The 22550-nt window shown below is 36.5% G+C and overlaps 1 protein-coding gene across 1 annotated transcript in view; it reads right to left on the reverse strand.

Moving 5' to 3' along the window:
- LOC115523127 (ubiquitin-conjugating enzyme E2 E2-like) overlaps positions 1–22550 on the reverse strand; it is a 377540-nt gene that overhangs the window by 48539 nt on the left and 306451 nt on the right. The window contains 1 exon segment of the mRNA XM_030328825.1: positions 365–512. Within this exon segment, the coding sequence (XP_030184685.1) occupies positions 365–512 (148 nt within the window).

Below are 22550 nucleotides of genomic sequence, written 5' to 3' on the forward strand. Positions count from 1 at the left end.
CATTTCTCAAATTAACATCTTCTGGTAGGCATCTAATTAAAGATTAAGCTATTCAATTTGAATTTTTATTATTATTTGCCAGCAGAATGTAATGCATTCTGTAAAAGCACTTCCCTATCCAAAATGATTTTTCATTAATTTTTATCACATTGTGCTTTTTCCTTCTCGGCAAATAATAGGTCTCAAAAAGACTAATGAGAAGACCCAATTTAAAAAGAAAGCAGTTAGATATTATGGAAATTTAAAATCAATAGTAATAACAGTAGTTACAGTGGTGGTGGTGGTAGTAAAGTAAACAATTTCCTAAGGTCTGACATTGAAGTCTTTAATAGACTTGAATTCAATATTGGATTAAGTCTCTTACCAGGGTTGCAATCAGTAAGAAGTGAGCAGATGGAGAGGAGAACTTTAGAAATGGTTAGGGCTGGACTCCAGTTGTCCTTTAGGATGTCCAGACAGATGACGCCCTGGCTGTTAATATTACAGTGATAGATTCTTGTCCGGAAAGTAACCTAGAAGAAAATGTAATGTTATTATAAATAGACATACTTTTTATTAGACAAAATAATCCAAGGGTCACTGGTAGAACCATATACTTAATTATTCCTTAGGCACCTGAGAAGCATCAAGAAACAAAATCATTATTTTAGAACTTGTTATTCTGGGCACAGAGAACTAAATAACCCCCAACAGCAAAATCATATCCTTTTGCTTTTGATGAAGAGTCCTATCGATTAGCTAGTGTTCTGGGGACTGAATTTGCTCTTGGTATAAGTGTAGGAATGTTCGTAAGAGAAAAACTAGCTGTGGCTTCTAAAAACATTTCAAAGGGGTGCCTGGGTGGCTCAGTCAATTGAGCACAGGACTCTTGATTTCGGCTCAGGTCATGATCCCAGGGTCATGGGATCGAGCCTCACGTCGGGCTCTGTGCTGAGTGTGGAGCCTGCTTCAGATTCTCTCTCTCCCTCTGCCCCTCTCCCCCACTCATGCATGCCTGCTCTCTCTCTCTAAAATAAAAGTAACATTTCAAAGAAAAAATAAATTTCAAAAATAAAAATTTCAAAAGAAACTTGTTAGAGTCCAGTTGTTTTAAGGATTTTGTGTATTTTAAAGTTCAAAATAGCATGGGAACACTATAAAAAGGACATAAATATTCTTTTCTGTCATGGTTTAAAAACACAAATTAGGCATGCATGTAAATAATATACCTAGTTTATAAAAAACTGTATTACTTACAATTTATGAACCTTTTTCTCCTTAAATTCTATATTTTAATGTAATATTAGTGTAGTCTCTCTTCCCTATAATAGCTACATCACCACTGCACGTCGTTTAGGTATAATTTTGAAACATGTTTATAACATTTTTCAAGAACTTAATTAAAAAGCTAAGTCTAAATCAGTTTTGTAACTCTGGTAAAACTCTGTTTTCTAAAAGTCTTATGTAAGCAACAATAAGATCTTAATGTTATTCATTAATATCATGTTTATAAACGTTCTCAAATTTATAAGTTGAAATATAAAAAAAAAAAAAAACCCTTAGTGTTTTAAAGACCAATCTTTTGGTCCCCTAAATTAAAAATGGCTCTGAACCAAAAACTACGTGGCAGATTTCTGTATGTGTTGCTACCTCCCAGGGTATCCAGCATCTGCTCAAACATCACATTTACTTAATTCATATAGTATCAAGACTCAGAAAGGACAGATCCAGTCTTCTGTAATTATTAGGCAACACAGTACCATTTTCAGGCTAGATCAGTATTCCTAATAAGAACTGTCCTAGTAACATGCTGGACCTTATAGATAACCTTGACATCCCTTCCACACAAACACATTTCAAACACCTACCAGTGCTGAAGAAAATGTAAGTAACATTTAAAAAAATACATAGCTGAATTTTCACAGAAATCCCCAGAGGCCAGAACTGAAAACCAAAAATTACAGTAAGCACATGAGCTGGCAGTGTCGTTGCCAGGGGCAGGACTTGGGTAAGAGGGAGGGGGTGAAGGACAGTACCCAGTCCAGATTAAAATGGAGGCTTGGGTTTTGATGCCCTCATGGAAAAAGGTGAAACCTAAGGTCTGCATGTGGCAAGAGGTTGGGATTGAGACCCCTTACATAGATTAGAACACTTGAGTAGCTAGTCTTTTAGTGAGTGGATGGACTTGAAAGATAATGCTTTCTGGGAGACACAGCAAAGACACTTGCTGGAGAAAGCCTGGGCTCTGGTGGGGAGAAAAATGTATCCCCTGAGAATTCTAAATCCTCAGCACATAAACTATGCAAACACCAACCGAAAGAGAGCCTAAATGGCTATATTACTATCAGATCAAATAGATGTTTAAGGTAAAATGCAGAAAGATAATCAATGCATTAGGATAAAATGAACAATTCATCAGAAAAACGTAACAATTCTGGATCTGCTGTACCTAACAAGACACCCAAAAATATAAGAAGTGAAACTCAGCAGAATCGTAAGGAGAAAAATGAGACATCTACAATCAGAGGGACATTTCGCTGCAGGAACTGAGGTCACGCAGATGAAAGAGAATGTAGTAAGGATGCTGAAAATATGAAAACCAATTTAACAAAATCAAGGGATTGAAGATAAAATTCCACACTCAACAAAGAATATATATTCTTTTCCAAGCATATAAGAAACATTTATAAATACTGATCCCATGCTAAGCCACAAAGGAAGCTTAACATATCTCAAAGAATTATTAAGACCATAAAGATCCCCTATCAAATGTTTGGGAAACTGAAAAGCACATTTTTCAAATAATTCTTGGATCAAAAAAAAAAAAGTTACATTTATAACTAAATGACAATGAAATGTTGGACTGTCAATACAAACTTTGTGATTTGGCTAAAACAGTTACCAAAGGGAAATCTATAGTTTCAAATACACAAATTAGAAAGGAAGAAAGACATTTAGTAAGTGTTTAAGGAAGGAAAAAGAACAGAGTTAATCCCATAAAAGTAGAAAGAAATAAAGACATGAGCAGAATTGAATGAAATAGAGAATACCTGGTAATAATAAAATTCTGCAGAGGCGTATCCCTTTAAGTGCTAGATGAAAATACAGAATATTTTTATGATCCAATGTAAATGATGAGTGGCTTTTATATACAATGTTTTAAAAACCTATCAGATACTGACTGGCTATTCCGAGCCAGTTAATTCTCAAAATAACACAAAGAGGTAAGTAGTATTATTGTAGCCACTTTTAAAATAAAGAAACTGTACTCCTGTGAGGTGAGGGATGTTAACTAAATTTATTGTGGTAATCATTTTGCAGTACATACATATATCAAATCATTATGCTGTGCACCTAAAATAAATACAGTGCTGAATTTAATTATATCTCAATAAAACTGGAGGAAAAAAATAAATGAAGGCCCAGAAGGGTTAAAGGACTGGCATGTAGTTGCACAGTCGTAAGTGGGGGAGCCAGAATTTAAACACAGCTTTGTTGACCTAAAAGCTCACGCTCTCCTAGTCAGCCTCAATGCCTCTGTTTTTTTTTTTTTTTTAACTTTTAATTTTGAGATTATTATAGATTCACACTAGGTTGTAAGAAACAATACTGACTGGGGCCCCTGGGTGGCTCAGTCAGTTAAGCGTCCAACTTCAGCTTACATCATGATCTCATGGTCCTGAGTTTGAGGCTCTGTGTGGATAGGGCAAAGCCTGGAGCCTGCTTCGGATTCTGTGTCTCCCCCCCCCCCCCCACCTCTCTCTCTCTCTCTCTCTCTCTGTGCCCCTCCCCTGCTCATGATCTGCCTCTCTCTCAAAAAGTAAATAAACATTAAAAAAAAACCATACAAAACAATACCAATGGATCACACTATGTTCCTCATCCACTTTTCCCCAATGGTAACATCCTGCATAACTGTAATATCACATCACAGGAAACTCACACTGATACAGTCCATTGACCTTTTCCAGTCCATTGACCTTTTCCATTTATCATCAGTTTTATATGCACTCATGTACACGTGTTTTTATGCAATTTTATCACATGTAGATCTGTATGACCACCATCACAGCCAAGATACAGAACAGTTCCTTCACGAACACTCTTTGTGCTACCATTTAAAGGTCACTTTCCAAACCCTTTCCTTCCTTAATTCTTGACAGCCACTACTCTGTTCCTCATCTCTGTGATTTTGTCATTCAAGAATGTCATATAAGTGGTAACATATAGGATGTAACTTTTTGAAATTGGCTCTTTTTACTCGCACATTTCCCATGAGATCCATCTAAGTTGTTGCGTGTATCAATAGTTTGTTCCTTCATATTGTGGGGTAGTATTCCATGGTATGGATGTGCCAGTTTGTTGAGCCATTTATCTACTGAAGGACAAATGGATTGTTTCCAGTTTTCAGCTATCACAAGCAAAGCTGTCATGAACATGTGTGTGTGTATTTGTGTGAATGTAAGTTTTCATTTCTCTGAGATAAGATGCCCAAGAGTGTGATCGTTGGGTTATATGATAAGCTCATATTTAGTTTTATAAGAAACTGCCATACTTTTTTCCAGGGCAGTTGAACCATCTTACATTCTTACCAGCAGTGTGATCCAGTTTCTCAGCATCCTGGCCAGCATTTAGTGTAAGATGCTTTATTTCAGTCATTCTGATTAGGTGAAGTGGTACCATTGTGGTTTTAATTTGCATTTCCCCAATTGCTAATGATGTTGAGCACTTTTTCCACGTGCTTTTTTTTTTTTTTTTTTTTTTTTTGCTATCTGGCTACCCTCTTTTTTGAGAGAGGAGCTTCAGGTTTTTTGCCTGTTTTCTAATTAGGTTGTTTTTACTGTTGACTCTGTTTTAAGTGGAGATATTAAAAGTGAAGTATGGTTGGAAGAAAAATAAAGCATGAGTTTGCAAAGAATCTTGCAGATTTTTTGGACAGAGAATGCTTTACATTTCAATATTTTGTAATACTGATTAAAGGATCTACTTTAGTGATGTTTGTTAGCTTTTGTCCCAACAGATATTCATAAAGAAACCACACTGAATCAAACAGGTAGGCTGATCGTTCCTACATGTGCTAATGCTGCAGGCTCCCACAAATAGCACCTTAAAATATTTTTTGTGTGTGTATAGTTGACGATGTCACATTTCTTTCAGGTGTACAACACAGTGATTCAACATATCTATACATTATGCTCTGCTCACCTCAAGTGTAGCTATCACACAGTGCTGTTACAACTGTCACCATACAACGCTATTTCAGTATCATTGATGACATTCCCTATGCTGTGCCTTTTATTCTGGTGACTTATTCACTCCACAGGTGGAAGCCTGGATCTCCCACTCCCCTTCACCCATTTTGCCCGTTCCCCAACCCCTCTCCTCTGTTAACCATCAATCAGTCTATTCTCTGTATTTAGAGGTCTGATTCTGCCTTTTGTTTATTCATTTATTTTTTTAGATTGTGCATATAAGTGAAATCATATGATATTTGTCTTTCTCGGTCTGACTTCCTTCACTAAGCATAACAGCCTCCAGGTCCATCCATGTTGCTGCAAATGCAAGACTGTATCCTTTTTTTATGGTTAATATTCTATTGTGTGTATCTATGTGTGTGTGTGTGTGTGTGTGTGTGTGTGTGTGTGCGTGTGTATGTATATATACATCGCATCTTCTTTATCCATTCATCTATTAATGGACACTTGGGTTGCATATATTTTTTCAAATTAGTGCTTTCATTTTCTTTGGGTTAATACCCAGTAGTTATTATTAAATCATAAGTATTTCTATTTTTAATTTTTGGAGGAACTTCCATACTGTTTTCCACAGTGGCTGATGATTAGTGATGCTGAGCATCTTGCCACCTGTATGCTTCTTTAGGAAAAGTGTCTACTCAGGCCCTCTGCCCATATTTTAATCAGACTGTGTTTTCTGGTTTGTTTTGGTGTTGAGTTATATACATTCTTTATACATTTTGGATATTAACCCTTTATGAGATATATCATTTGCAAATATCTCCTCCCATTCAGTAGGCTGCCTTTTTGTTGGTTGATGGTTTCCTTTGTTGTGCAAAAGCTTTTTATTTTGGTGGAGTCCCAACAGTTTATTTTCCCTTGCCTTAGGAGACATATCTAGAAAAATGTTGCTCCAGCCAATGTCAATGGAATTACCGCTGTGTTCTCTTCTAGGAGTTTTATGGTTTGGGGTCTCACATTTGGGTCTTTATCTACGAGTTTTACAGTTTCAGGTCTCGCATTTGTGTTTTTATTCTATTTTGAGTTTATTTTTCACAAATACCACTATTTGAATTGGATAAAAAAACTGATGATCCCAGAGTTTTAAGAAGTGTTACATATTTACCTATTGTAAAGTAAACAATAACTTCTTCAGGGTTCCCTTATCACACTCCTACTTCTGCTACCACACTTGCCACAGGACCTCCTGGACCTCCTCATCAAACCGGGAATTACCCATGAAAGTCTCTTCTTTCAACTGATGTCCAGTGCAGTGCTTGGCACATAGAAAGAGTCCATTGTTTGCTGAACAAATGCTAACAAATCACTGGCTAGTGCTCAAAGAGACAAGTATCTTTCTGAGGGGTTGTAACATCTTACTGTTCTTTAGATACAAGATTTTAGAACCATAACTTACAGTAGACTGAAAACTGGAAAACTGTGGAGAATAACCTGAGAAAGCAGGATATATTTTTAATATTTTTGTACCCAAATGTTACTTTACTAAATTGTCCTATAGATTAAAATATTAGTTCAGAAAAGATTTCATATAGGTTAAACCAATAATAAAAAATAATAAATATTTAGTAAGTACTCAATACGTGCCAGGTACTCCAACATAAACATTTTTATTGTTGTTATTGCCTATTTAAATAATAAAGAAAATTTAAAAATATGTGGCCTGGTCAGATCAGCAAAAGTGTTCCATAATCAAGGCAAAACCTTGCTAATGACAGTTCTTGAAACAGTCAGCATTGTCTTCCAGACCCTATCAACAAAACCAGGGGAAATGAGAGACAAGAACACATGCAAACTGATAAAGAATTGTCTGCAGTCCTTTTAGACATTAGTGATGCAGAAATAAAAAATGATATTTTGAATATTGACAAATATCAAGGGATGTGCACATGTTAGACGATTTTTAGAGGCTAAGAAAGCACTCATCTCCCACCCTCATCCTACAGAAGGCTGCTCGTAACTGACTCAATTTTATAGAAAGCCCATCATGTTATCTTGTTCAGGGGGCTGGACAACAGTACATCCTTCACTTCACCCTTCTGACAAAAAAACAAATGATAAAAAAATGACCATAAAGGAATTTCCAGCTCTACTGCAGGGCTTAATTCTCAATGAGTTCTGTGTATCACATAACCTACACCTGCATTTGCATTTATTGCTGTTTTGGAAGCATAGTTCAATACTGATGTTTATAATGATAGCTATCATTCATCAAGGAGAGGTAAAATTATATTGAGAATACTGTTTTCAAAGGCTGGGAAGATAGTACATTTCAGAACATTTTCCATATATTAAGGAAAATTTTAGAACAATTTGGTTATAGTGATACCGAAAACTTATTTGTCCAGAATGTCTAATTCCAAGATGACTCTGGACAAGAGCGTTTTAATTTTTTTTAAGTTTATTTACTTATTTTGAGAGAGAGAGAGAGCGTGGGAGGAGCAGAGAGAGAAGGAAAGAGAGAATCCCAAGCAGTTTCCGCAATGTCAGCACAGAGCCTGATGCAGAGCTTGAACCCATGAACCGTGACATCATGACCCGAGCCGAAACCAAGAGTTGGACACTCAACCCACTGAGCCACCCAGGTGCTTCAAGAAGTGTTTTAATTTATGTGTGATATCTAAATGCACACAGAGGCAGGTAGGTGTGTATGTGTGTGGTGGACAGGATACTGGCCTATTCCTCTAAAGATGTCCACATCTCAATCCCTGGAACCTGTGAATATGTTCTTATATGGTAAAAGGGACTTTGCAGGTGTGATTAAGTTAAGGCTCTTGAGATGGGGTGATTATATGGGTGGGCTGGATATAATCACAGGGGCTTTACAAGAGGGAAGCAGGAAGATCAGTAGGGGATGTCAAGGAGTCAGAGTGATGGGGCCATGATCCAAGGAACGTAGTCGGCCTCAAGAAGACAGAAAAGGCAATGAAATAAATTTCCCCTTAAAGCCTCAAAAAGGAACGCAACCCTGCTGACACCTTGGTTTTAGTTTGCTGACATCCAGAACTGAAGGACAGGAAATTCACATTGTTTTAAGCCACCAAATTTGCGTTAACCTGTTATAACAGCAACAGGAAACAATACATGTAAGTATATTTCTCAGTTGCATTATTACTTTATCTTAAAAGGTAAATGCAGCTGCGCTATTTCTATACTTCACAGGATCACTCCTTAAAAAGTAATTTTAGAAAGAATTAACACAATTTTTTATGTTGACTACAGCATAAAACAATGCTACTAAGTAGTGAATGATCTATGGGAAGTTACTTTGCTACTTTGAGCCCCTATATCCTGACAAAATGAGACTTAAATTAGATTATTTCTAAGGCCCACTCTAGTTCCAAGATCCAAGAGTTATATTATGAAATGAATATGTGGTTTTGGGAGCTAGCTGGACTTGAGCTGGAATTCTGACTTTGGATGAATCAAATTAGCCTGTTTGAGATTCAGTTTCCTCATCTTAAAATGGGAAAAATACTAGCTATACCCACTGTGGCTGTGAAGACTGAAGCACCCGAGAAGTTCTAACACCACACTTGGCACTCAGCACGGATTCAAGCAGTGCCAGTCTCCTTTCCCCTCTTCATGTCTCCCAGCTTTACAGGGCAATTTCAGAATGCAGGTGTTCACATAATAATTGCCCTATTGCCAGAGTTTTAGATGTGTTTTCTTTATACCACTCCCTTGCTCTAGAGTATGGACAACATTTCACACAGAGACAGAAAGTATTTTTGTAAAGGGAGAGAAATCACGTAGGGCATGAGTATAGACAAAGAAGAAAATATTTTAATAAATTATTTCTGCCAAATTGATTCAAGACATAATTTAGGAAGATGTTTTAAAGTAAAGAAATACCTCCAGGCTGGAAAGCTGATAAATGATAATAAAAATGATCATTTAAAATAATATTACAGTAGTAACCTCTATTTTTCACATAGCTTACATTTTTCAAAAAACTTCTCATCAGGAGATACATGACACGGTGATTTTACTGAGGAAGTATGAGATCAGTGAGAAATACATTCCTCTTAAAAATACTTTTCCATGGAGACCCAGAGAGGAAATATTTGGAGCTCCTGTGCCATAAATCAGTGAATCATGTAACAAAAGTCCAAAAATAGCAGGGTTAACATCATTCAAATGGATCTTGGCTCTAAGCTCACTATGAAACTAGTTTATATGAATAGGTTGTTAATACACATTTTAAAAATGTCAGTACTACCATACTTTCTGAAATTTCAAGTGCTCTTAAAATGGACTTAAGAGCACTGCACCAACAATTAACACATCCTAAGACAAAATAAAAACTGGAAAAACTCATTATAAGTGAGGGGAATCACAAATCTTAAAGAAACTCTAAGAAATACACATTAGTAGAACACAACAAAACCCCTTCCCAAATTAAAAAACAACAACCCTGGAAATATGTTTCTCCTATCCTAAGTGACAGTAAAGGAATTAAAATTAAACGTTACTTAGAAACCATCAAGTGGAAAGATGACACTCACCCTGCTGTGAGTGAGGCTGGGTAGCATGCTACATTTGACTTCAGGCTAGAGTTCTTTTTTTTAAGATTTCAAATACTATTTAAATGATGAAGAATGAAAGATATTTACAGTAGAGGTATTTAAATTTTAAGTCTTTCTCAGTTCCTTGTAAGTACGGATGTAGAAAAGCACACAACTAGAAAATGTCCCCTCTCGTGAGAAGTAAATCTCTTAGAAGATGGGAGCATCACACTCAATCCCCAGGGCCCTTTCTGACCGTGCAGCACCTGATTACACCCAAGCCCTGCAAGGGGAAGATACTTGGTATGACTTGATTAGGAACCAATAATTAGATTCCTTCTTATCTAACTTATAAAAATTCAATTTATATAGAATGTTTCAGGAACGTATCTATATTGAATGAGGTTCAATTTAGTTTTTTTTCAAATTTGTGTGCTCTTTTTTATTAGTGACTTGTTCTCTCATTATATTTTCTATTCTTTTTCTCTTTAAATGACTATCTCATCTCTTTTTTGACTTGTTCTACTGCCTCCAGTTTTAGAAACGGTACTTCAGCTGATTCTCCTTTAGGGTAGCATCGTATCATAGAGGGGATTTTAATCTGAGTATGAGCTCATCCTCAGTGCACATTATTTTCCTGCAGAAGTTCTGTGGGCCTTGGACTGTAGAATGTTCTGCATTTGCTTCTTCATGGGCCTCAAGGACAACACTAGTTTGAGAACAGATTGTATCATATATGCCAAAATATAAGGCCCTATAGACTCATCCCTTAGGAAGAGCTGATTTATACTTAAATCTGTATAAAAATCTCTTATAGATGATGTCTCAATTACTTTATTTTGAACAAAATACTATTAAAGACACAGTAGCTTGAAACCAGATCAACCAATGCTTGTTTGGCATGCATATACAGGTTTTCTTCCCAAGTCAGTTAAAAAAGAAAGAAAACAAAATAAACAAATTTAACAAAGCTTCGAGGAATGGCACATTCCTAGGAGTACAATTTTACCATCTGAAGGCTTGTATTTTAACAGTCTCTCAAAGGCTATTTATTTAATTTTTAAATTTATTTTTGAGAGAGGGAGACAGAGCGAGTCAGGGAAGGGCAGAGAGAGAGGGAGAGAGAGAGAATCCCAAGCAGGTTCCACACTGTCAACACAGAGCCCGATGTGGGGCTCGAACTCACAAACTGTGAGGATCATGACCTGAGCTGAAACCAAAAGTCAGACGCTTAACCAACTGAGCCACACAGGTGCCCCTTAAAGGCTATTTAAAAAAGCAACATGGTACTTTAAAACAATTAAGTTTTTTTTTCTTAAAGCTGGCTGTATGACTTTTCTACAAATGGGTTTTCAGGGCTTGGACAATTTCTCCAGTAACATAATCACATATGGATTAAAATACTGCTGAATCCCCAACAATTGAGGAAGAAATGATCTGGTATCTCAACTTAACCATGTACACAAAATATCACTTAAGCAATTCCCATTATCTTCATTCATTGAGCATACACACAATGGGGGATCAATCAATGCCTGAGGGTCCATCAAAACCAAAACCCAAAGCTCTGTGAGTTTAATATTTCCACCAGACGCATCACCTTCCAACCCCCACCCCCATCAGATACTAGAACAGCTGCTCTTGAACAGTGAACTTAAAACTATTATGTGGGGCTATGTTGATCCAACAACACTTACTTATTAATTAGTATTGCATAGAGAAAACATAATTTAACAGATGTCCAATGAACCCACATTTCTAAGACAAGATGATTCATTTCTGCTTTATAACTGCAAAAGTGTCTCATACATAACGACAATTAATTACGAAGCACAACAGCTGAGATACTTAATGGATTAATGGATAATAAATGGCCAACCATATGACACTTTCTATTAAATTAGAGGCAGTGACATAAACATAAACATAAGGAGAATGCCCTCCTTTTTATTTTGTTTACATTTTTTATAGGTCTCACACTACCCAAAGCGATTATGTAAAATGTAGCATATTTACAGGTTTCCTAAATGTAAAATGGAAATAATATACAGGCTTCCTTTATCCTTTGGGAAAGAAGTAATACATTTTATGTTTGTAGACATACGAAGTGGCAGTTATTTATTTAAGAGATTAATAATTCAATATACATACCACACAATACAAAGTATTCATCATAACTAGCTGGAAATGACAATTTGATTTTTCATACAGGCAACAGTGTTGAAGTAAACTATATTTTAACACACAGTAAAATGAAACAATGACTAATTCTGTTAATGATACAGTAAATTAACAGCAATTACAGAGTTGGCTTAATGCCCACTCTCTCAGTGAGTGCTATATTACACACAAAAGAGACATTCTTTGAATGTGGTAGTGTTCACAAATACCACAAAAGTTTCTAAACTTTGCATGTATACCAGAGAGGGAAAGGTACTGGTTTCTCTATGTTTATACCATGAAATAAGAAAATACAGCATGTATAACACAGAAGTGTAACTAAAAAAATAATAAAAATTAAGAACGGTGGACGATTATGCAATGTTTACGTGCTGAGCACTGCTCTAAGTGATCTGCTTACTACATAACTTAATCTTCACAATCACCCCGTGAGGTAGATATGGTTATTATTCTCATTTATGGATAAAGAAACTGACACACAAGTTCAGAGGAATTCAACTGTGGATAGTTGAAGCAATTTCAATAGCAAATAGAGAAGTTATATAGGGGTGCCTGGGTGGTTCAGTCAGTTAAGCCTTCAACTCTCTGTTTCAGCTCATATCATGATCTCACAGTTCGTGAGATCAAGCCCTGTGTGGTGCTCTTCGTTGACAGTGCAAAGCTACTTGGGATTCTCTCTCTACGTCTCTTTGTCCCTCCCCCAGCTCGTGCGCACACACACACACACACACACACACACACTCTCTCTCTCTCTCTCTCTCTCAAAATAAATACATAAAAAATGTTATGAGGAAGGAAACAAAAACAAACCAACACACACAGGGAAACAACCCACAGCCCACAGAGTTTTTTGAAAACTACAGGAAAGCAAACAGGAAGAGAATAAAGAAATTTATATGATTTCTAGGTCTCAACAGTTGGAGGTAACAGAAAAGGTAACAATATAGGGATTTAGTAGCTTTTTCAAATCAAGTCTGGTAAAATGAGAATTCATATAAAGTTTAGCAAAGAGAAAAAAATGTTTAATGATATTCACTATTATTATTATGGTTCTTATGCCAAATGACCTGTCATTGCTAAGATTACTGAAGGCAAGAAAAATCAAGTCAGTTAAAAAAAAAAATAAACAAGTAATATTTTAATATGACTTGAAAATCGTCACTTAAGATTTATCTAATCTCTGAATAATTAAAAAAATCTCAGCATGTAGAATATCCTAGTGAAGAATCATTTTAAAAAAATATTTATTTTGAGAGAGAGAGAGAGAGAGAGAGAGAGAGAGAGAGTGTGTGCAAGCAGGGGAGGGGCAGAGAGAGAAGGATCCGAAGCAGGCTCTGTGCTGACAGCAGCAAGCCCTATGAAGGGCTGAAACTCATGAACTGTGAGATCATGACCTGAGCCAAAGTCGGACACTCAACCTACTGAGCCACCCAGGTGCTGCTATCCTAGTAAAGAATCTTTAAACATCTGTGGAGAAGAGATATGATGAACTAATCTGATACTCATGATACTGTATACTACTGACAGATAGCTAACCAGGTAGTTTACTTAAAAAGTAAAATAAGGCTGAGGTCAGACTGACAGAATGAAGGAGTGGGTGTTGAATGCTAAAGGAGCTGGTCTGTTATTCTGTAGTTTTTGATCATGAGAGTGCAGTGATGAAAGGGGTATTTAGGAATTTATAACAGGGTTGTTATATAGCATTCCTTCTTAAACTAAACCCTCAAGCATGGAATGAATCCTTTATGGTTGATGACACTACTTATTCCTAAGTTCACAAAATGGCTTTTCTATGATCCATACAGTGGAAGCTTTTTTTTGTACATGTAAGAGCTGATCAAACCAAGAGATAAATGAATAGAGGTGAAACAAACAAAAATAGGAAGAGAGGGGAAATGGAGAAAAGATGGGCAATTCAAACCACAATATGAAGCAGGTGTGTAGGAAAGGAGGGACCAAATGCTGCAGGCAAAGAACAACCAGAGATGGCTAAAGAACCATTTCTGACTGTGGCCCTCACCCCCTGGAAAAGGTAAATGGTAAATATATAATAGAATAGTCCAAGGTAACCACTCTTACCTTGAGTGATTCTTTGGATTGAGGTATCCTTATACGGAAGGATATTTATTTCCCTCCTCATCACAAAAAAGAGGTACATAGACTTTTACCTCCTGCCAAGAACTACTGCTAATGTATCTTTTTGTCATCCAGTAAAGTATTCAAGAATTACTAGTTAGTTTTGCTGAAGGAGTATTTGATATTAAAAGGGATTTTTAAAATTTTATTTTTATCTCATGATAACAACATGGGTTTGTTTTCCTTTTAAAATTTCCTTTTTCTATTATCCCAGGGAATTTCTTTCCTTCTTTTCCTTTCCCATTCTTCACTTGTCTACAATCTAATCTCTGCTACCATTCTGTGATTTTGAACATTATTTCTTTAGTCTCTATTTCCACCTTCTAGGTTATCTTGCTTCATTCACATCTCAGAGCTTCTGAAGCCTATTGTTCTGGGCTTACCTTTTTCCTTCCAGAATTCTCTGTAGGACTACTACCCTAAAAATACTCAGAGGCTAGTTTTCCCTAAGGCTTTGTGAAAATGTATCTGATAGAAACAAGGAGAAAGAAATGTCAAATAGGTATGATTCAAAATTGTGTGGAAAAAATACACTCCCATTCCCAATGATTTATTCCTGCTGCGTGAATCTCTTAACCCTAAAAAAAAAAAAAAAAAATCTGAAGTAGTATCATAAAAACTCTGAGCTGCTTTTTGCTTTTCCCTATAATCTGTAACATTCAATTTTGTGCGGTAGAAAATTGATTGCTGTGGTATAACAACAAATACTACCTTTTAAAAGCAAACAATGGCACCATACATGACTCTGTTTAAATAAATAGTGCCAACTTCATTTTACAAAACTGATAGCTGTACATATAGCTAAATAAAGATTTTAGAAATGAATTTTTGTTGACAAGCTGGCAATGAATATTTATTTATAAAGGGAACAAATTTATACAGAGTTCTTAAGAACAAGGATTTATCTGATACTGATTTTTATCTGCTATAGGGGAGAGTAGGATGTAAACATATTTGTTCAGTAAACAGATGAACTGGAAAAATAGAGAATATTTACATTTGAAAAGAGGCCATACATACCATAATTAAAAATGACAACCGGGGTGCCTGGGTGGCTCAGTCGGTTAAGTGTCAGACTTTGGCTCAGGTCATGACCTCACAGTTCATGAGCTGGAGCCCCCACATTGGGCTCTGTGCCGACAGTTTGGAGCCTGGAGCCTGCTTCAGGTTCTGTGTCTCCCACTCTCCCTCTGTCCCTCCTGTGCTCACACTCTGTCTCTCTCTCTCTCAAAAGTAAATAAACATTAAAAAAATTTTAAAAAGGGGCGCCTGGGTGGCTCAGTCGGTTAACCGAAGCGTCCGACTTCGGCTCAGGTCCTGATCTCGCGGTCCGTGAGTTTGAGCCCCGCGGCGGGCTCTGTGCTGACAGCTCAGAGCCTGGAGCCTGTTTCAGATTCTGTGTCTCCCTCTCTCTGCCCCTCCCCTGTTCATGCTCTGTCTCTGTCTCAAAAATAAATAAACGTTAAAAAAAATTTAAAAAAGAAAAAAAATGACAACCAACTGAAAACTTCTGATGTTCTAACAGGTTTACAGTGACATTGTGGGGGGGGGGCAGTAGGGGAGAATAACTGAACTATGTATAAAGTTTATAAAGGGATATGTGTTTTTTTGTTATTCAAATTTTGCTGTGGGGCAACTTCCAAAGTCTTGTAATTAATATTTTTGTCAGTAGAGATTATGAATCTCAAATATTGATTGCAGAGTTGGGATTAAGAATATTTCATAGATCCTTCAAAGTAGAAAAGAGGGGTGTCTGGGTGGCTCAGTTGTTTGAGCGTCCAACTTTGACTCAGGTCATGATCTCATGGTTCATGATTCGAGCCCCACGTCGGGCCTTGTGCTGACAGCTCGGAGCCTGGAGCCTGCTTCAGATTCTGTGTCTCCCTCTCTCTCTGCCCCTCCCCTGCTCATGTTCTGCCTCTCTCTCAAAAGTAAATAAACAAAATGACTAACAAACTGCCTTTTTTCCCCCTCATAAGAATATTCACCTATTTTTATCCTGACAATATTAGAATAATACACTTTTCTTCAAAGACCTAACCTAGTCAGTTTTTCATTACTTTTGTCCTTTTTTTGGTCAGAATTATTTCGTGACATACAAAGGAAAAAGACATCAACCTCTTGTTTGAGGTAGGAACTAATGTAAGTGGTTATGCTGACCACTGCATTGACCAGTTCTAAGGTGTTCAAAGACATATGTATTCAGAGGCCCCAAAACTCTTAACATATAGATGGTGTGACCTTGGATGTCATAAAATATAAAAATTAGTAACATTCATTTCTCAGGTATGTACTTAAAATCTGTATCACTACTTTATGGTCACATTATGGAATATTTTTGGTCTGGTTAGGAGTAACTGTATTCTTCACGGAGCATAAAAATTCATGAAAGATGTTAAGAATAGAAGATATAAGAATAAACTGAACATTTTATCCAAATTTCTTTTTTTTTTTTTTTTAATTTTTTTTTTAACGTTTATTTATTTTTGAGACAGAGAGAGACAGAGCATGAACGGGGGGAGGGGCAGAGAGAGAGGGAGACACAGAATCAGAAACAGGCTCCAGGCTCTGAGCCATCAGCCCAGAGCCTGACGCGGGGCTCGAACTCACGGACCGCGAGATCGTGACCTGGCTGAAGTCGGACGCTTAACCAACTGCGCCACCCAGGCGCCCCTTAATTTCTAATTATTAGTACATTTTCACAATCAAAGGAATTTTTTTTCTAAGTGTTTATTTTTGAGAGAAAGACAGCAAGTGGAGGAGGTGCAGAGAGGGGGACAGAGGACCCGAAATAGGCTCTATGTCTCACAAACTGTGAGATCTTGACCTGATCTGAAGTGGGACACTCAACTGACTGAGCCACCCAGGCCCCACCCCCCTACCCCCCCCACCCCCCTGCCCCCCCTTAATTCTTCAGTTTGATATTATAGTGGAGGAATAGCATTTTATTGAACACTGTTGACGGTTAAAAATACACATTTGCTTACTTTATACCTAGCTTAGTGGAGGAACAAATATACTATTGCTTACAGATACTGCTGATATAACATACTGTTGCTATAGTTATTAAGCTTTTCTTCCCTCTAATAGTAACTGAGGAAGATTGAAATGGAGCTCCCCTTCAACAATTTGCCTCACGGATTTGGTCCATGGTGATAATGCACTTTGACTTAACTTATCTCACAAACGAAGTTTTATGTACTGTTTTAAGAAGATGTTTTGGAATATTTTTAAGAGCAGACTTAATGCTTTTGCCCTGATTTATATTTATTTATATATATGCACACATATACACACAATATTTATCACACATATAAATATTAAAATATATATTATATTCTAAAATGTAAGAATATAATATATATAAGAATATAGTATATATAATATTCATAAATAAACGATGTACTCTAACACTTTTGCCTGCACTTGTTGCTTCACACAGTCGCTTGAGGAAAAGAAAAGTTGCTCATAAATCTTGGGTCTTGAGATGTGGTGGTGTAGCAATGTGTTGGCATTGACAGGATACAAAGGTCTCTGAACGCCCACCTACATTTCAGGTTTCAAAGCACGCATGCCAACATCAGCATCTTTTTTGGGGAGTAGAATGATACAAAGAAGTATACTTTTGAGAAAAATTAATCTGGTTACTTCTTTTTAATTTAACATTCTTATCTCTCATTAATAAGAATATCTTACAATTGCAAACGTGTCTTTCTACATGTGCGAGTCTGTGTATATGTATACGCATGTGTGTTTTACAGTGAGTATAAGGTGTTGGCCAGACAATTCCCAGCAAGAGACGGTGTTCGTTTCTGATGAAGAGGGAAAGCTTGCACTTTCCATACTTCCAAACACTGGTATTCTATACCTTGATAAACCTACATTGCCATTTCTCCTTATTGACACTTATCATCTATTATGGACTAAACAGTATTTCCTTTAGGAAAATTTCCCCTGCTATTCCCAGTTTGTTGGATAATAGTATTCCAAAATGTTGGGTATGCACGTGTGTGTGCCTTTGTGAGGAATACTTCCTATCTCATTTAGTTTTACATTATTCTTTTCAAATTTTTATAAACAAATTCAAACCGACAAGGAATATATTCACTAACTGTTAATGCTGAGATTTTTCCTATTATAAAAGTTTCAAATGAGACCCAAGTATACTGTTCTAGATGTGATGTTTCTCTAAATTCAAGTTCCATATATGTAATAGATTACTATGCTTAGGACATGCTTGGTAGAACGAGCTTGCTTTTTCCACACTTCAAGTTCTGCCATCCTACATCTTGATAACTTGATATTTTCTTTTACTTATGGAAATGCTATCCATCTTTCATGGATAGTTTTTTTTACGAAGCATTTCCTTGCCATTTCCAAACATAGTACTCACTCCTTTTTCTAAATCTCTTACGTTTAAGCCTACCCTTGCGTGTATATATATTTCTTTCTTCCTACCTAGACTGAAGGGTGTCTGAGGGTGAGGCATGTGGGAGATTGTTTGCAATAGCCATGATATCCAGTACTGCCACACATCTAAATGGGGCGTGGATATATATTTATTGAGTGGATAAATAAACAGTAACTCTCTATAAAAAGCCTTCAACTATCAAATGCTTGTTTCTCCTCAACCCCCAAACAGGAGCAGGAGTAAGTGGGGAAGAAGAGAAGTTTTCTCTGAATGTATTTACTGATTTTGTACTTGATTTGTATTTAAATTTTAATTTGATTTGGATATTTTAGGATATTTAATCTCAGGAGTATGCCTGACATGACTAGATGGTGTTTTGTTTTTTTTTTAATAGTGATTAGAGTCAACTATTTTGGATAGTTACCAGTCCCCCTTGCAGGTCCGCCAAACTTGCTCAAATATAACTCAACTCACCTGAGTGAGCATTTATACAAGTAAATACAACCTACTAGGTGAGAATCTTTTTCTGAGAAGATGCATCAGTGAATATGCCATGAATTTTATTTCTTTCTTCTTTGTCCTTACCGTCAAAAATTTCAAAATAATCAAATCTAAAATAATAAACCAAGAAGGTATTTATTGATGCCTAAAGTCTAAACAGTCTGCATTAGGTTCTAGGGAAGATACAAAAGTATAAATACTGGTCTGAGGAACGTTCTGAGGAATGTTTGCTGCAAATTATACAAAAAAAAAATGTTTGATTTAGAACAAAGAACACAAAGGATAAATTTTTATTTATTCAACAAATATTCATTGACTCTGTACTACCTTCAAAGCACTGGGTGGAATTGAGAAGCATAAGGCTAATGGGTGGGAGAGGAAGCCCAGATGCAGAAGTCAGGTCCCGACCCTCACATGCCCGACCATCTACCAGAGAGAGAAAAGGATCATAGAACTATGAAGAAATAAATGTCCTATGAGAGGACACAGGGCTCTAGGGTTCAGACAGAACAGACGACGTCTGGCTGGGAAAAATCCCAGGAAGTATCAGAGAAGAGGTAGGCACAAACTGAATTCTGAAGGATTGGGGTAACAAGGGTTTGATGATTATCTTTTTTTCCCTTTTATTTTCCTGAATTGCTCACCAAGAAGAAGAGAGTGAACTTCAAATATGTCTACATCAAAAATTCTTGCTGTGTCATGACATACTGATCTGCAGTTACTGACTTCATATACTCTCAGCTTCATAGCAATGATTGTGCACAAAAGCTTAGATCTTCAGAAAAAATACACAGGGATATTAATGCATCCTGCAAGAAATGTAAAGAACTGACATGAGAGAAATGTATGAGTAGACACTACCTCCTCGATTTCTCTTATCTCTTCATTCTCCTTGTCACTACTTTAGTTCAGGCATTCATCATTACTGGATGAAATTATTACAACAGTCTCCTTCACGACACTATTTCTCTTTGGTCTCTTCTTTCCACCACCACGCACCATATTGCTTCAAGGGTGATCTGTCCAGCACGCAAATATGTTCATCTGTTTATTGCTTGCAGGATAAATCCTTTAAGGTGGCACATCTGCCTATCCTGGTCCTCCATGGACCACACTGCCCTGAAAAGGTCACACACGTGCAGTCTTCTGTGTGTGCTATTTGTTTTGTCAGAAATACAGCTTCTTTTCACTGGGCGGGGGGGGGAACTCTGCCATCCTTCAAGAGCTCGTTCTCCAACGTTCCCACTGGATTGTTACCTTTGGTGCCGTTACTGGTATGTCTGTCCCCACCACTGGTCTGTAAGTTTCATGAGGGCTAAGGCTGGGTCTCGTTTATTCCAGGGAAGGTACCATCTCCTGGCTTTAACGTTTAATTCTCATAAAATCCTACCATTACAATCAATTCACGGATTTAGACATATCTAGTAAAAGAACATCACCAACAAAACAAAACAAAACAAAACAAAACAAAACAAAACAAAACAACGAAAGAAAACAAAAGCAACTAAAGAAAAGAAGGCTTATCCAAGCAATTATGTAGCAAATGAAGAAAGGGAATCACTCCTTGGAGTAGATAAAAGTGAATTGTAACAAATGGTAGAGTGAAGGCACAGTTTTCAATTCTATTCAATTCTATTAAATTTTATTTTTTTTTGTTAACAAGGAGAATGATGTAGTTTAAACAAACCTCTAGAAAGGATTATTAAACAGAAGATTTGTTAGTATTGAGAAAATGATGTGATGATCAATGGGATTAAGCATGGATATACCAAAACAAACTGTGCCATGGGTCACTCTATTTCCTTCTCAACGTGGCTATTATAATACAAATTAAGGGAATAAAGCAGACATATTTGAACTCCTGCGTGGTTTATGATGAGGTCTTTTGAAAGTTGTTAAAAAAACTTATTAAGTCAAGGCATAAATTGAGGGTCGTATGCAGATTCTCTTTGAATGCCAAGTGCTGTGCCAACCAGTTATATCTCTGAGGTGACCGCATCATTCTTTGTTCATACCCATTAACAGCTTCTTCCTATTCTGGTCAGGAATATATACAATCAAAACTCTTCAAAGTCTTCTTCCTTTATTATTGTCAATGGTACTGGCTCAGTGCCAAAATAAACACAGTAGCCTGGCAGTTATAAATTTGACTTCTATTTATGTAGGGAAGTATAATTTATGACCAATGAGACTGTCAACAGTAGAGTACAAAGGCAAACTGTGCTAAAAAGCCTCACTTTGACTTTATCCTTGTGGGCGAGAGGGAGAATTCCAGGCTGGATGATAACTTAGTTTGGTAGATGTGCAATAAGCTCGGTAGGTAAATTTTAGCAGATTTTGCTGAGTGACCAAATACATCAAGTAGGCACAAAAAAGCTCTTAGTAGGGTAATGTGTGATTAGCCTATCTTTTTCAACATTTTATCAATGACTTAAATGAAATGGAGACACAGAAGACATGCTTATCCAAGCTGCAGGTAACCTAAAGCTAGTTTACACACTGGTTAGACGAAGAACATCAAGATCTTACACAGGTCAAACTATAGATTAAAAGAAATAATACAAACTGTTCAGGAAAAGAGAATGACCTACATTTAGTCTCAAAGCATGTAATTTTCACAAGATGGAGGAGAGCAGGCTAACATGTAATGATATAGTGCTTTCTGAATGAAAACTATCAGAAAAAATGAAATACATATAAAAAAAATGAAGTACACCCATCACCAGTGCACAGCTTGGTGAGTTTATACAAAGTCAACTAGCTCGAGTAACAACCACCTAGAAGATACAGAATATTGCCAGAACCCCAGAAAATCTCACTTCTTTTTCTTCCCAGTCACAACCAACCATCTCCCCAAATGTAACCACTATTATGACTCCTACTTCTATACAACAGTTTTTCCTGTTTTGTAACTCATATAAATGGAATCATACAGTATATACTCTTGTGTCTTCCTTCAATATCATGTTTGTGAGATTCATATGTATTGGTCACTGTTCCGTTTATTTTACTAATATATATTATTTTCCATTATACGAATACACCACAATTTATTAATCTATTCTACTAGACATGAACTTCCCCCACCAGGAATCTTCTGTTTAAATAAAGCTTAAGAAGTGACAGTGCAATGTGACAAAGTGGAAGCAAAGACAAAGTTCACATATTTTCTTTGCCTATGTATTCCTTGGAAAACAAACACATGCGCTGATTTGGCTTTCACGATTTGACTTTAAATTCTAAAGCTGTAAAAATGGCACAGAAAATTGAGTATGTTCATACTATATTACTGAAGGTAGATACCCACAGAAAAAGGTACTTGGTTCTTGGATTACACTATTTTCCTGCTTTGCAAAATTTAGCCCAGCTTTGCAAAACTTAGCCTATGTACTTAGCATTACTTGAACCTATATTTAAAGATGCAAATTATTTGCTTATAACTTATGTCAACAGATTGTCTGCATAAAATATAGCCTAGATACTTTATGAAATCAAGAGTATAGTTATTCCAAACAAGATGAAAATAAAAACACAAATTTTTTCTTTAACAAAGATTAATTTCTTGACATTAAATGTCATACT

The sequence above is a fragment of the Lynx canadensis genome, chromosome C2, assembly GCF_007474595.2.
Source record: "Lynx canadensis isolate LIC74 chromosome C2, mLynCan4.pri.v2, whole genome shotgun sequence".
Taxonomy (NCBI): Eukaryota; Metazoa; Chordata; class Mammalia; order Carnivora; family Felidae; genus Lynx; species Lynx canadensis.